The 17,338-nt window shown below is 31.5% G+C and overlaps 2 protein-coding genes across 10 annotated transcripts in view; one reads left to right on the top strand and one right to left on the bottom strand.

Annotated features, from left to right (window-relative positions):
• LOC114340960 (serine-enriched protein) overlaps positions 1–17,338 on the top strand; it is a 207,726-nt gene that overhangs the window by 9,690 nt on the left and 180,698 nt on the right. The window contains exon 1 of one of the 9 annotated variants that reach the window (XM_050645437.1): positions 11,630–11,703. The exons of 1 other annotated variant lie outside the window; for it this stretch is intronic. The gene's annotated coding sequence lies outside the window, so the exon portion shown is untranslated. Of the gene's footprint in view, positions 1–11,629; positions 11,704–13,522; positions 13,802–17,338 lie in introns of those variants that run through there. 7 more of the 9 variants (XM_050645434.1, XM_050645441.1, XM_050645435.1 and 4 more) reach the window with 7 other exon arrangements.
• On the bottom strand, positions 1,414–8,851 carry LOC126881262 (uncharacterized). Its single transcript, XM_050645433.1, has 4 exons — positions 8,759–8,851; positions 8,470–8,670; positions 8,255–8,376; positions 1,414–8,202 (listed from the first exon to the last, which is right to left on the bottom strand). The coding sequence occupies exons 1-4, from the start codon at positions 8,777–8,779 to the stop codon at positions 6,144–6,146; spliced, it is 2,403 nt and encodes an 800-aa protein (XP_050501390.1). The 5' UTR covers positions 8,780–8,851; the 3' UTR covers positions 1,414–6,143.

The raw sequence follows: 17,338 nt of genomic DNA, 5'->3' as shown, positions 1-17,338 counted from the left end.
ATAAAAACTAACTTAATTTCATATAACTGGAATTTGGATTCTACTGATGTGGATGTTATCTACCAACAAATACATGAAAATTGTAAAGTTGAAATTGATAATAATGCACCTATTCAGACTTGTAAACATAATCCTAAATTACCATGGTTTGATAATGAGGTTTATAAAAAAATTAAAATTCGTGATGATGCATATAAGAATTTCAAATCATGTGGTCATGAAACACAAAAACAAGTTATGTGGAATAATTTCAAAAAACATAGAAATGATGTAGTTAGTACTTCCAAAAAATCTGCATACTATTATAATCAAATAGATAATTATAGATCAAATCCTAAAAAAATGTGGAAGACACTAAAAAAATTGGTCAATACAAATACAAAAGATACACCTAAATGTGTTCAATTTCGATGTAACATCACTGGTGAAATAGCCGTTAAAAGAGATAGTATGGACATATCTATGGGTTTTAATGAATAGTTTGTTGAGAGTATTTCTAGTATTGTGAGTCATACAGATTTTTTTAATGATTGGATAAATGTAAATTGTAATCTTTATTTGCCATTTGACAATTTTGCACAATTAACTTTGAAAGAGTTAGGTTCATTTATGAATGTGTTGGATAATAAATATTCTAACTATGAAATTTTAAATGGTAGAACGTTAAAGGAAATTTATGAGACAATTGGTCACATCATACTAAACTTAATTAATACGTCACTAGATGCTGGTAAGGTGCCAAATCAGCTTAAAACTAGTACAATTATTGCTATCCAAAAGATCAGTAATACAAATAAGGATGAGGAATTTAGACCTATTAATACATTACCGACAATTGAGAAACTCCTGGAGCTAGTTGTTTATGAGCAATTAATGGAACATGTAAAAAGGAATTCAATTTTAATAGAAAATCAATCTGGGTTTAGAAAGAACCATTCTTGTGAAACTGCATTACAACTAACAATCTGCAAGCTAAAGAATGATATAAAAGATGGTAAATATACTATTGGAATTTTTTTGGATCTGAAAAGAGCTTTTGAAACCATTGATAGAAACATTTTATTAGCTAAAATTGAACAATATGGAGTTTCCGGTAAGGTTTTAAGTTGGTTTGAAGATTATCTAAGCAATCGCAGGCAAAAAGTATGTTTTAATAATACAGTATCGACTGAGAAAGACATTTTGGTAGGGGTACCTCAAGGTAGTGTCCTTGGACCACTCCTCTTCGTACTGTATATAAATGATATAGATTTGTTTTTGGATTGTGAATTTATCAATCTTTTTGCTGATGATACTTTGATAGCATGTAGTGATGTTAAGTTAGAGAATGCTGTAGTGAAGATGAACAGAACACTTGATCGAGTTAATAAATACCTCAACATGAATAAATTAAAACTAAATATTGATAAAACCAAAGCTGTTATTTTTACTACTAAACATAAGTATAGTTTAATAAATTTAAATCTGATTAATTTACACATTAACAATGAAGAGATCAAAATTGTAAAAACGGCAAAATATTTAGGTTTTCAGCTTGATAACGTGCTGTCATTTGATGGACATTTTGAGTATATAAGTAAAAAAATTTCAAAAAAATTGTACTTTTTCACCAGAATAGCTCAAAATCTGTCGACTGAGACTAAAGTAACTGTATATAATACAATAATACAGCCACACTTTGATTACTGTGCATCGATTGTATATTTGTCCAGTCTTAATAAAATTAGTCAGTTACAAAAACTTCAAAATAGAGGGATGCGCATCATATTAAGAACTAGTAGAATAACGCCAATATTGACTATGTTAAAATCACTTGAATGGTTGTCAGTTCGTCAACGTTTGCATTACCTAACCATGGTTTTTGTGTATAAAATATTGAACTCGTTGGCTCCATCTTACTTTCAAAAATATTTTTCTTTTCAGAGAGATGTACATGATTATAATACAAGGGGTACAAATAATCTACATATTGTTGAGTTTAAAAATAGCTTTATGATGAAATCTTTAATTTGCAAAGGGTTTAAAGAATATAATGAACTACCTCTCGATTTAAGAACTTGTAGAAACATTAATACATTCAAGTACAGTTTAAAAAAAATATATTATAGAGAATAAGATGTGTTGAATGTATTTGTGTTGCCTTATATGTATACTTATTGTGCTTGCATTGATCGCATTGGTATTTTATTCAAATGTTTGTGGCTTTCGATATTGACATTTTAATTAGTTTGAGTTTTTTACTTTTTAAATTTTAAATTATCAAATGTTTGTGGCTTTAGGTATTGACATTTTAAATTAGTTTTAGTTTTTTACTTTTTAAATTATGTTATGGACTATATCAATACCTACTTGTATTGTTTTGACTATATGTACTTTAGCATGTTTATATTAGGTTATCCTATTTCAAATAAAGTATTATATTCTCGAGAGAGTTCAAAATAAGTTTTTAAGATTTGCAGCATACAGATTGGGATATAATGTTATTGAACTAAACCACAACTATACCATCATCCGTAGTGATCTCAATTTGCACTCCTTAAAAGACCGTAGAATTATAAATGATCTAGCTTTTATTTATAAACTATTAAATAGTGAAATCAATTGTCCTGATTTATTAAAATTAATAAACTTTAATATTCCAAACCATAATCTGAGAAATAATAACTTGTTCCATGTACCTCATCATTCAACTAACTATGGTCTTAACTCACCAATAGATAGAACTTTAAGTCGCCTGAATGATTTGGACATCGATTTATTCTCTTCTTCCAGTCGAGTATTTAAAAACCAACTAAAATCAATTTTTCCGGTCAGCACTTATGTTTAATATTTAATATTATATTTTCAGTGGATTTGTTAATTTTTGCCATGGATAATGCTTTTGTATTATGTAATGTGTTAATTTTTTTATTGTCTGTAGTTAGTTGATTAATGTCAGTTTATATTATATTATTATGTATTGTCACTGCATAACGTGGATTGTGTGTATGTTAAATTTAGTTTTATTGTAATGTACTTACTACAGTTTTATGCTGTCACACTTTCATTTAATTCATTTTATTTTATTTTTAGTTTTTTTACTGTTTTACTGGACTTTACTAATACTACTTTTACTTCTACTTATTGTTTATTGTTTATATATGTATATTTTTTTTTTAAATTGGGGAAACCCGTAAATAAATAAATAAATATATTATTATTATTATGTGTGTTTATTATTAATAATATTGGCAAGAGCAATTACGTGTGGTTGTGTAGTAATTTCCAGTCATCTTGTGTCTAATTTCCTGACAACTTAATTTACCAAAAAAATAAATTACTAACTTCACTAGACAGTTGAGTCTCGGAAAAGCGAATCGACTATACATTAATGTTTCATTTACAATAAGTATGATTATTATTATGCCGTACAATGAGTGTATTTATGTACAATATAATAAACAAGTAAAGACTTCTGTTGAATGTTATTATATAAATTTATTAATTTTTTTTCGACTATACATTAATGTTTCATTTACAATAAGTATGATTATTATTATGCCGTACAATGAGTGTATTTATGTACAATATAATAAACAAGTAAAGACTTCTGTTGAATGTTATTATATAAATTTATTAATTTTTTTTAACATTATTCAAATGGATTATGGAATATCACCAAACGTTTTTGGTCAAAACTGACCATCCTCAATGTGAATCCTAGAAATAAGTAAACCACTTAATTAAATAAGTAAACCACTTAATTTTAAAGCAAAGGGTAAAATTTTAGCAGTTCAAAATTTTGAAAATGTGGTTACTTGCATACAGTAGTTAAAATAAGTTAGATATTTAAAAAAAATCAGGTTTGTTGATTTTACTTAGTCCTGTACGTTGTATTCATCCTACGCCAACGTTCTACATACCAGAATGATGTCACAGGCCAACAAAATGCAACAGGCAACAGTGCAATAGCTATGGGAGATCATAAAATAATTATACAGGTAGATTTCAAGACCAAAATATCAAAATAATGTGAATATATAATGAGATGCTTTTGTGTCAACTTTTTTATGCTTCCCATTAAAAAAAGTCAAAGTCAAATCTAAAAAATAAACCCAACTTCCAACAACAATTATTGATCCAGCTGTGAAAGAGTGTAAAAATTGCTTAGATGTTCTCTTTATAATAAGTCGGGCTGATAATAGATTCTCGGAAAGTCACCTGGAGGTTAAAAAAGAATACAACTTTAAACTTGGGAATTATAAAAAAGTTTTTTGTAACAAAGATAAGATGCATTAAATTAATGTACCTAATAATATTGTTGTGTTTTAGAATAAAGCTATCTATTATCATATTTAGCCATATGGCTCACACCCCTTTAAGAGGAAAATTGACTCATCCCAGATACGTACGGTATCAAAAGGATTGAGCTCTGGTGGGACTCTTTCCATGTTATCGAGCCCTGTAGGTGACTTGGTATGCAGGTGTATCTCCCAAAAATTTTCGTACACATCTGGCTGTTGTGAGTAGTACAGCTTTCTGCATGGTCTTGTAAAGATATTCATTTAGACCCAGCCTTTTTATGCTTTCGAGGAGGTTCTTGGGAATGACTCCAGTAGTAGTAGACATAATAATAGGTATTGTCTGGGTACTTTGCATTCTTGTACTTGGCGATCTTTTCAGTAAAAGATTATTGTTGTTAGGTATGGTTACGTCAATTAGTGTTGTTTGTCTTGTTAATTTATTAACTTGTATGAGATCTGGTCTATTTATGGGCCACTGTTTGGTCTATGAGTACAGTGAGGTCTCAGTATAGCTTGTAGTTGTCGTTCTTAAGCATACTCTCAGGGATGTATTGATAATATGTATATAAGGATCTTTCCCACTGAGTCATGCCGTTCCTTATATTCAGTTGCAGAGAATTCCTGGCAGCCCCCTGTAAGATGTTGGATGGTTTCTGCGACGACATCCATATCAACATTTGTCGTTTTGGACCTGAGGGTCTTTGACGATATATTTCAGGTAATTGTCAACCAATAGTTCGATGCTGTATTGTCGACATAGTCTTGGCTGGCCTCATTGGGATGTCTATTATTATTATTATTAATTATCTGGACTCTGAAGACGTTGGTTCTTCGGACAACACTAAATTTTTATGAAAAAAATCTTATTTTTGTATGTTGTAGAATTACTTATTGAACTCTTATTTTTTCACAAAGTTACTTGATACATAATTAAACCTTTAATCAAACTGACATCTAAACATTTCAAAATATTAACTTCAGAGAACAATATCAATTTAAATGATAACATTACCTAATTGCTGACTAAAGGGTACTTTGATTATATCACATAAGTACCATGAGAGGTAAGTAAATACAAATAACTGCATATATACAGATGATGTAGTCATCAGCAGGAGTAAAAACATCTTATAGACGTGTTAATAAAGACTTCAAATAAATGAGATAAATACCAAGTATATGACTGTCAAAAGAACGCCTGATAATGAAAACAATATGGCTATAAACAAATCCTTCGAACAAGTGGCACTCACATGTGTGGGTGTCAATTCACATATCTAGGCACAGAAATCAATCAGATGAATATCATGAACAATGAAATTAACCCACATATTGCTAGTGGAAATCACACATAGCATGCTAATAACAGATCAAAGACATTAACATTATTAGACAGAAGATCCAAAAAAATTATTTAGGTACCAAACATTAATTATTAGACCTGTAGTAACCTACGGATGTGAGTCCTGAGTAATGACAAAACAAGATGAAGAAAAACTGAAGATATTTGAGAAAAGTATATGAACCAGTACAAGAGGAGGATGGTCCTTGGAGAATCAGAAGAATCGATGAGATCAATGAACTAAACGAAGGGCACAATATTGTATGATTTATGTATAGTCAGAGGTTGGCATGGCTGTGTCATGTCCAGAGGTTAGAAGGCCCAAAATCAACAAAGACAATTTTACAATGGGAACCAGCAAGTAGCTGAAAGGGAAGAAGACCCAGAATAAGATGGTTAGATAACATTGAAGACAATCTGAAAACCATGAACATAATATAGAGAAATAGTCAAACAGGCAAAACTGCATCCAGGATTATAATACCATTAAAAGAAAGAATAAGAAATACCATGACAAATTATTTGCCCAAATTGATATTATTTTCTACGCAAAATTGTAAAGAATGAGGAGCTCTTGTCCTTTTATAATTTGATTTCTCTCTTAATGAGACATTTGTAGAAGTTTTTATTTTGGGATATGCATGATCCTCCAGCCTTTGTCTTTTAGGGGGTCGGCCACTATTCGAAAGTGATCTTCCACATATTTTTCTTTTCCTGCGGGAAATGGATGTCGGCTGAACTCCTATACGGTTGCCTCCTTGCAGATTTTTCTTTTTTGATATCAGAGGATTACCAGCTCCCGTATACTTTCCAAATGTGTGTAATCCTGAGATTAAAGCTGAATCTGTTTTAGCAGCATTAGTTGCAAGTTCATGAAATTTCTTGATAGCATCGAAATACAGCTCAGGATTTTTCATAAACTTATCTTTAAATAATTCTGATACTTCCTGAATCATTTGACACCCTTCATCAACATTTACATTACAACTAGGTTGTGGTAACTCTACCTCACTATTATTTGAGGGAATTTGTGATGGAAGGGTCTTATTGACAAGGGAAACATCAGATTTATTTGCTGTTGAACTAGTCAAGGAGGCAAACCATTCTTCATTTTCAGGTGATTTTCCATAAAGAATTTTAAACAGGATTATTTTTGCTGGGGGATCTGCAAAAGGTATAAATTGTGAAGATGACAAACTAAACTGTTTTACAACTGCAAGCTGATGCTTGCAAGGAGCACCTTGACTTCCTACCGGACATGAACAAAGTTCATCACTATAATTGACGAAATATTTGTTATCCCCAGACAATACTTCAAACATATTCAGGTCAATTTGAATACACTTAAGATTTTCGATTTTTTCATCACTTATGAAATGCTTTGATTTCTTAACTCCCTCTGATCGGTTGTTTATTATATCGCTTATTTTTCTCTCATAATAACTTTCTAAACTGCTTGTTAAAAAATCGAACATTTGTACTATACTGAAAGCCTTGACTCGATTTAAGATTTTATCTTTTATAATTCTAAAACCTGCTTCGCAAAAATTATTTGTATTATTTCCCCTAGTTAATAAATTAGAACGATAATATAGTGCCCATTCTGGAGACCTTTTAACAAAGTTTTCGAAATATTTTACAAAATTGGGATATTTTTTGACACTATCACATTCCATAAAACTCTTTACTTTCTCATGAAATTCATCTTCAGAAGGTGAATGTAACACACTATTAAAATTTTTGTAAATTGGAAGCCTATCGTCTACATGAATTTTATGTTTATTATCCCATAAATAACGCATTATCGCCTGAAGCACATGAAACTTGCACAACAAAAGAGTGGAATTTGGAAAAGATGTTTTTAATGCAGCTCTTTCTGCAGCACTGTCATCTGTCATAATAATACTTGGAAATGAATTTCCGTAAAAACTATCAGTATTTAAAATAGTTTTAAAAAGATTTATCCCTTTTGTTATAACATTTTCGCACTCACTGTACGTCATAATAATTCCTACAGGTAACCCACCAGCAACTGTGGGACATAACATTAAAAAAACCCTGCTGTTATGCCTATCCATGTTACCAGACGAGTCGATAAACATAATTTCACCCGATGATCTTTCATACTTATGCACTCGTTTCATTAGTGGTGAGCAAATACACACAACTAGATTTTCTACATCTTCCGACATAATTGCACATTGCTCTCCACATTTTGCATTATATTGTTCGATGAACAATTTTAAAGAAGCAACCATTTCACTTCCAGAAGGATCACCATATTGTTTATTAAACATTTTATAATACAGTTCATAGCACCATCTACGTGTGGGACATTTTGACCCATCTGCCACAATTTTATAATAGTCCTCTTCATACTCCTCTTGCAATTCTGACTTATAAATATTTAATGCAGATGAGGGTGAATGTCCTTTGGAAAACAGCTTTTTAAATTTTTCTATTATATCATCTGAGGGAGTCCTATGTCGTAAGGCATCTGCGACTAGTATTAAGTGGTTGTGGGTATACTTTAAAAATATCTCTGCTGGGTACTCTGACAAATATATATCCTTACTCCTACAACAAAATGAAATATAATAATTTTACAAAATTGTTTCTGTCAATATACCTTTTCATATTTTGTTGCTTAACAGTTATTATAATTTTTGCATTACAACCAGTATGTTTAGAATGAGGGGCCTTAACCTTATGTGTATCTGGCCTTGTGTTATGGATACACCGATACTCCTTCTAAAAATTAGGATTCATGAACATTATCAACACTTTCCTGAATTAGAAAAAATAAACATGTGATTAGTTACTTAAATATAATACTTTAAGTACCTTAAACACAATTTTTGCTGTATTATCAGCAAAGCTATTCCTCACTCTATATGTGGTTTTCGTGTTTTCTGAAAACTCTTGGAGCCATTTTTGTGCATCTTCTTTTGAGGATATATTGACTCTCAAGTTATACACCCAACCCTGATGATCTTTTTCTTTTTTAATAATTTTCGTTTGAAAATTTGGGAAAAACACTTCACACTAAAAATGAATGCATCATATTGTATTAAAACCTGCAAGGTCTAAAAATAATAATGTATGTATTTATTTTCACAATTATTTCACTTACGTCTTCTGAATTTGAATTCATTTTCAGTTCAGTATATGTATTTTAATACTATATTTGAAATTTGAATCTAATTACAAAAATCAGTTGATCTAGTTGATCAGTAAAGTAAAAATTAAAAGTAGGGTTGACAAGCAAACTGTCAAGTGTCAAATCTGTGACTCGTGATTGGTCCAAAATCTCCCATAACACAAGTCCTGGAGAAACTGAAATCTCGCGTTCTGTTTAGAGGAAAGAGAGGTTAAATCCTCTACATTTTCTTCTTTTTCGCAAAATTCTCTCCATTTATCTTCTTTTTCGCAAGGGTTGCCAACATAAATTTGTTGTAACTAGGACTAAGGAAGGTTTAGTTAGTGCGAGCTTAGTCCGTGTTTATTAATGACAATCTTAAAATGAAGTTAGTACTCGCTTAATCTCGGACTAAGTAGTCCGAGACTAACGTTGGACTAAGCAATTTTTATTAATAAGGCTGAATGAGTTTGTTCAAAAATAGATAGGTATATGGTATATCCTTAGCACACTTATAAGAGATACTGTATGTTTTTGGGCCAAACAAGAACTAGCGTTTCGTGATCATTTTGAGTGTGACGACTCTGACAATCGAGGCAATTACGGGGAATTGTTAACATTAATTGCCAAAAAAGATCAAAAATTTTGTCAACATCTAGAAACATCTGTTTTTTCGAGAGTTTCAAGTCATATACAAAATGATATTATTGAAGCTACACTCACCGGCACAAAATTCCGCCACCCAAAATTTTTGATTAAGTTTGACAATTTATCATTTTATTATTAATTTGTGCTCCGATTTTCAAGATTCTTGCACCAGTTTGTAGGTACATGTATTCATATTGTTTGGTATTATTCCGGTAACAAAAATGTTTGCTTGCATGTCATTGTACAGGGGTGAAAGGAAGCGTTGTATTTTCTCCTAATTTTAAAAAATTCTGTGGAAAAATGGAATAGCTGATTTTGTTTCATAGTCCTGTCATATTTTCCCGAAGGCATCACCAACATTTTGTTTTTTGAATTATCCGAATATCTTTTTTCTTGTAAGAGCTGTACCATTTTTTGTAAATAAAAATACTGATTGATTCACACAATTGAGGTTGGACTGATAAGATTAGAATGGCCCGCATGCAGCCCAGATCTCAATCAAATTGAGCATTTATGGGATGAATAAAAAAAGCTACATATCTGCCGTCATCCTAGGCCTCCAGAAAAGTTGGTACATTTATGGCCCTTGTAGAGGAATATCGTGCTATTCCCCAAGCAAGGAAAACACATCTTTATTAGATGCTAAACAGATTGCGAGCAGTCGTTGCTGCAACAGTCGTTGCTGTCGATGCAGTGGACATAACCGCTATTGAATTGTTTTGTTTTCTTGTTAAATTTGTTTTGTTTTGTTAATTTTAGTGCGTTTGATATTTTTAATTAAATAAACCTTAAAAAGCAGTGTTTTTAATTACAGCTCTTACAAGAAAAGAGATATTCAGATAATTCAAAAAAAAAGACCTTAGTGATACCTCCAGGATAATACAAAAAGGGTATGAAACAAAATCAGCGCTCCAATTTTTCCACAAAATTTTTTAAAGTTAGGAGAAAAAACAACGCTTACATTCACTCCCGTATAATGCCATCTAAGCAAAAAATTTTTGTTACCGGAATAATAGCAATTGACATCAACACATGTACCAACAAACTCGTGCAAGAATCTTGAAAATCGAAGTACAATTAATAAAGTTATAGATTGTCAAACTTAATCAAAAATTTTGGGTGGCGGAATTTTGTGCCGGTGAGTGTATATATACATTTAGCCATATCTTCATTTTTTTAAATAAGATTTTTTGCATCTGGTTTTGGTAACACTTCAAAAAAAGTCACGCGTCGCCACTGATATCTGCGTATTTCCATTATTATCTTCGTTTTTCTCTTTTACTCGAAAAGGATGCAACTTTTGCTCAACAGGTAAGCTTATTGATTTTTTGTTTCTATATGGAAATCAGCCGTTTGGACTGGAATTGTTTAAAAACAAATACATATCATTATTTTACTTTAATAATTGCAAACTATCTAAAAATATTTTGTTTTATTTTGAAAAATTATTATTATACAACAATGGGTTTTTACTCTCTATTAATATTTTTATAGTTATTTATACAACAAATAAAGAAAACATTAACCGAAAAAACTTTTTAAAATCTATTTGTAACATCTTTTCTAAATGTACATCCATTTTAACATTTTTTAACTATATTCAAGCAGCTGATTCAGGATGTGTAATAAATATCATTTAGAACAACAGTTACAGATAGACAGTTTGTTTTCTTTAGAATTAACGAAATCTTTTTTTATTGGCTGCTGCGCGAAATAATTTTTCCACCGAAGTAGATGGTGTTTAGGTCTCTATGTGACCGAAGTATCTTGTTTTTTTTTCTCTTTTTGCAGACTTCATTGTAGGTATTGATGACCTACGACATCTTTAGGATGTACCGATAGCGCCACAATTCGAATAATTTCACTTTGTTCAGGATTGTGGTTTTTAATGCCCATCTCTCACAACCATAATATACTAGGACAGTCGACATAATTACAGCGCGGTCCATATTATGGCATCGAAGTAATCTCTCATGGATAGGTATGCGTTAATAGATTGTGTCACATAGGATTGTTTTGCATATCACAAAAAGCTCCCGCCGTTCCAATTTCCCAGCTCACTCAGAATTTCCCGACGCGGACTTGACTGAAGTGAATAGGTACTATTAATTTCCTATTAGATTTTCTAAAAAGTCTAATTTTTTTATCTGGTTCATATTTTTGTAAATAGCAAAATGTGCAGTTCGGTTTATTGCCGTGAATGATCCAAACATAAAGTTACATCTGCGTATTTCCATTATTATCTTCGTTTTTCTCTTTTACTCGAAAAGGTTGTAACTTTTGCTCAACAGGTAAGCTTATTGATCTGTTTGTTTCTATTTGGAAATCAGCCGTTTGCACTGAAATTATTTAAAAAGCAAATACATATAATTATTTTCCTTTAATTGTAAATTAACTAAAAATATTTGTTTTATTTTGGAAAATTATTATAATACAGTAGTATGTTCAAAACTATTAAAAATTCTTGAGAACATTATTTTCCGCGTACCAAAAAAAGTTGATTAATAGCAAGCTGAAAATTTGTTAATAGCTTAACGGTGTCTAGTCGGACAAACTTTGATGTACGGGAACACTGGAACATGGGAAGTTTTAATTGTGGAACAGTTTAAAAATTTAGAACGTCAGACTACGAAAACGTTCCATGTATTTTGTCGGACAGAACTTCCAATTGATTTTTTACCATTTCATTAAACTCCCATGCAAAAATCAGACTGGTGTTTATCACCAGCTGGGCATTTTAATGAGTGGAACACGAAGAACATGTCAAATGACAGGAAACATGCTGGTTAGCAATAGCAGTCTGATTTTTGCATGATAGTTTAATGAAAGGGTAACAAATAAATTCCACAATTAAAACTTTCCCTGTTCCAGTGTTCCCGTACATCAAAGTTTGTTCGACTAGACACCGTTAAGCTATTAACAAATTTTCAGCTTGCTATTAATCAACTTTTTTTGGTACGCGGGATCCAGGCCTAATAGTTTTTTACTCTCTATTAATCTTTTTACAGTTGTTTATGAAAAAAATTCAAAAAACACTGCATTAAAGGCTACAGAAATAATGTTATATCTGTAACCGATAAATCTTATCCTATTTCTAGTATCTTATTGTTTTAGTGAATATACAAGTCTTTCGTTGTATGTCTAATGAGAAGCTGACCGCGCCTCACTTTCAATTCGATTTCCTGCTTAACGCTTAGAGCAACAATATCCGAAATAGACCAACTAATTAGCACATAAATAGAAGTAAATTTTTCACCAAAAAAATCAAGAAATTTGAACATTTTTCGGTGTTGGGGGGTGCAGCTTGCCATTAAGCTGGACCCCCCCCCCCAATTTCAACGCGATTTCCTGGTAACGGATTGAGCAACAAAATTCTGATTAGAGTAACTAATTAGCACATAATTAGAAGTAAATTTTTCAACAAAAAATCAAGTAGTTTGAACTTTTTTCGGTGTGGTTGCCCCCCCCCCCCCACTTTCAACGCGATTTCCTGGTCAATGGTTTGAGCAACAAAATTCGGATTCGATAAACTAATTAGCACATAAATAACACTAAATTTTTTGCCTAGTACAAACTTTATTCGCGATGGTGGGGGTGCAGCTTAATAGGGGTTAATATTTTGGAGTGATTCTTCGGTATTATATGTTTGCTCCATGTTACTTAGCTTCTCACAAAGAATATGTGTGCTTTTGTTTTATCTTTCAGTCTTCTAAGTCTAATCCTAAATTTACCAACAACCATTAATTTGTCCATTGCTTGTATTAATTTCGTTTAATTTACATCTGCTAATTTTTATTTGGTTTCTGCTTTGGTTTTCTAAATTTACTATGAGTAAGGCGTTAATATTGTCAAGTTGTTAACAAATATCAAGTTAGATAAAGCGCAAAGTTTAAAACTTTTTTATTATTAATATATTTGCCATTACCATGTCTAGCACATTTATTTTCTACGGTTTATTACTATTCTAGCATTAATTATATAATAATTATATTTTTTTAGCCTTGCTGATAATATTATACGTTAAACAGATTTCAATAAAGCGTAGTTTAAATAAATTAGTCCATTTAGGAAATGTGTGATAATTGTCAGAAAATTGGAAACGGAATTGTTAATGAAATCATCCCACAAAGTTTGATATGACAAATATTTGCGGTCTTCTTTCCTAATCAGACAGTGCATTGAATTAGGTCATTTTTTTACCTAAACGTTTCAGTGTTAAATAAATGTTTATACATTGTTGAAGTCTAAGTGAACGTTGAACGTTGCGTTGAAAATTGGATTATTTAGTGGTTTTGCCAAATTTGTGTTTTAAGTGTATGTGCTTGTATTCAAATTGGGAAGCATCAGGTTCTTTGAAACTGGAAATTGTTTAACTACGTCAAGTAGTAGGTAGGGATAAATTTTTGTATAATATTAAGTCTTTATTTATTATTTAAAAAGCTTAACAGGTCTTGAAGGCCTAAGGTTAAAAATACAATTAATATAGGGTGAGTCACCACTAACGCGACGGAAGATTACAGCGAAATGGTAAAAGATTTGAAAACAATTTAAATTGAATAGTTTGTAAGTTGATAAAAACTACATTTTAAATTTATTTTGAAATATACAGGGTGTCAAAATAAATGGCGGCGTATCAAAGTTTTATTTTTTCTTATGGAACACCCTATATTTTATTGCATTTTTTAATTGTCCGCAAAAAATAAAGTATAGTTTCATAAGGATTCCCTATAGCTATGTACAGAGTGTTCTGAGTTATATTGACTTTTCTTAAAATGTAAAGTTTTAAAAGAAGGCTTATTCCCAAGTTATTTACGAAATTATAAAAACATTACTTTTACATCTAAATTGTTGGATATTGGTTGAATGTATTTCATGATTAATTATTACACATTTGTCTACAGGGTGTTCAAAATTTACAGTTTCATTAGTGGAGTAGTCAGTGGGTCATATGATGCTTATTTTAAACGGAACACCATGTTACCTCTATCAAATGGTATATGGATGTCCTATACCTAGGTGTCATAGTTTTGCGTAATTTTCAATTATTTAAATTCTTAATCTGTAAATCGATTTTAAAACAAAAGATGTAGTTAATTAATCTCATTGTATGACATTGTCAGTTTATGACAGTACGGTCTGGTAATTATCAAAACTATAAACATCGGTGTATGATATTCTATTTTTTTTTACTTTAAAATGGCTTTGGCAGAGCCAATTACATTCAAATTTAATTGTTCCTAAAAATGAATAATCACCATATCTATGAAAGAGTAGACATGCTACTTTTCATTGGGGAATATTTTTAAAATTGTCTCTTAGCTTCTAAAGTTTACGCTTAAAGGTATCCTTTAGAAGACACCCAAAAACGGACGTTTTTGAGAGATTTCTCGATAGATTCCGTGCTACTGGTAATGTTGCATAGGTACGAAAAGTTAAATAAAAATAAACCATTTATTTTTAATGACGTCAACGAACTTGATGTCCTGCTTTCTGTTACGGAAAACCCAAATACTAGTACGTGAAAAATTTCGAGTCAGTGGGAAATCAGTCAAACGAGTGTATGTAGAATACATAAGAAAAACCACTATCATCCGTATAAAACTCAACTACACCAGCATTAGACAGAACAGGAACGTTAAACTTTTCGTTTATAAACTTAAGAATTAGGAGAAGATCCTTATTTTTTTTAAGAATGTATTGTGTATAGACGAATCTACCTACTTTTCATAATAATCGTCTGGTTAATAGACATACAGTAGGAAAAATGAAAGAATACCCATGAACGAACATATAAAACACGCTGTATTTTCCTGTCAACGTATCATACAAAAAATTGGCCAGCGCAAGTACATGTAATAATTATTGTTACATGTACTTGCACTGGGAAATTTTCTTTGTGACACGGTGACAGAAAAATACAGCGTGTTTTATATGTTCGTTCATGGGTATTCTTTCATTTTTCCGACTGTAGCTTTCATTTTATTATGATACAGTAAACAAACATTTTACTGTTGATCATCAACACCGATGAAGTGTTAATGTTTGGGGCAGTATTCTGAGCGAGTACGTTATCGATCCATATTTTTTTGACGAAAATCTGAATAGAGCAGCTTTTTTAAACTTCTTAAAACAAGTTTTTTGGATCCTTCTTAAAACCTTCCACTTAGCGTGCGAACAAACATGTGGCTCCAATTGGACGGAGCTCCTGCTTATTTTTGACGTGATGTTAAGAACAACCTCAACATAAAATTTAGAAATAAATGGATAGATAGATTCGGTCTATATATTTGGCCACCTAGGTCACCAGGATTGACCAAGATGATTTTTTTTTAAATGGGGTTATATTAAAAATATTGTAAATGCTAGAATGCTACATTTCCTACCCTACTACTTCAGATGATGTTTTTATGAAATTAAAAATTTCGAACGCTTTTGCGTCTATAACACCAGCAATATTAAATAATGTAAACAAATCATTTAAAATCGCTTGTATAAACATTTTGAACATGTAATACATAACTGATTATTTCATTCATAGGAGATTCTGACCAATGGAAAGCTACAGAAATCTGATTAAATCGATAATTTTTACTTACATAAATACATTACAATAAAATTTTGGTTTTGAACAGTTTTATTCATGAAATAATCGCAACAAATTGCACTCGACCTCTGAAATTAATATAGAATTTTTGCTCTCGTGACACTTTGACATAAAACTGTCAAAGTGTCACTCGGGAAAAATTCAATAATTTCAGAGCTCTTGTGCAATTACTACTGATAATTTTGTTTTCATCCAATTTTGAAAAAATGTGAAAACTTTGAATTATCCACGTCCGTCTGTCCGTCCGTCTGTCTGTAATCACAACTCCTCCGTCAATATACCAGCTAGAATAACAAATGAGGTGTCAAATGAAAGCTTATAATCCAAGGATGGTACTAAAGGTGAGATATTTGACCTAGGCTGTCTGTCCGTCAGTCTGTCCGACCGCGAATATAACTCCTCCGTCATTATACCAGGTAGAATGACAAATGAGGTGTCAAATTAAAGCTTATAATCCAAGGATGAAACTAAAGGTGAGATCTTTGACCTAGGCTGTCTGTCCATCGGTCTGTCCGACCGCGAATATAACTCCTCCGTCATTATACCAGGTAGAATGACAAATGAGGTGTCAAATGAAAGCTCATAATCCAAGGATACCAGGTAGAATAACAAATGAGGTGTCAAATGAGAGCTTATAATGCAAGGATGGTACTAAATGTGAGAAACTTGACCTAGGCTGTCTGTCCGTCTGTCCGTCTGTCCGTCGGACTGCGAATATAACTCCTCCGTCATTATACAAGGTAGAATAACAATTGAGGTGTCGAATAAAAGCTTATAATCCAAGGATGATACTAAATGTGCGAAATTTGACCTAGGATTTCCGGTTTTAGAAATGCGACCAGAAGTACTGTTTTAAAGTCACCGGAATAGTACACGTGATATATTACTCGACGCTACTTCGCAAGAAGAGAACAAATATATATACTTCCGGTTTCATGACTGTCTGTCCATCTGTCTTTTCGTCCACGAATACAATTCCTCCATTATTAATACAGGTAGAATGACAAATGAGGTGTTGAATGAAAGCTTATAAACCAAGGATGGTATTAAAGATGAGAAATTTGACACTTTCGGTTTTAGAGTTCCAACCGTATGAACTCTTCTAAAGTCACCGAAATAGTATAAGCGATATATCATTCGACATGCCTTAGAAAGATGAGAAAAAATTTTGGTTTTGGTTTTTATATCATTTCCGCTTAAAAATTTCTAACCAGAAGTGCCGTTATAGTCGCAAAAATAGTACATGTAACACATCAATCGAAGCGTATTGAAAAGTTGAGATTTAATCTTTAGTTCCTGTTTTGAAGTCATTTCTGTTTAAA

This window comes from Diabrotica virgifera, chromosome 3 (assembly GCF_917563875.1).
Source record: "Diabrotica virgifera virgifera chromosome 3, PGI_DIABVI_V3a".
Lineage (NCBI taxonomy): Eukaryota > Metazoa > Arthropoda > Insecta > Coleoptera > Chrysomelidae > Diabrotica > Diabrotica virgifera.
Note: the sequence above shows the minus strand (reverse complement) of the source record. Positions and strands in the feature narration are given on the sequence as shown.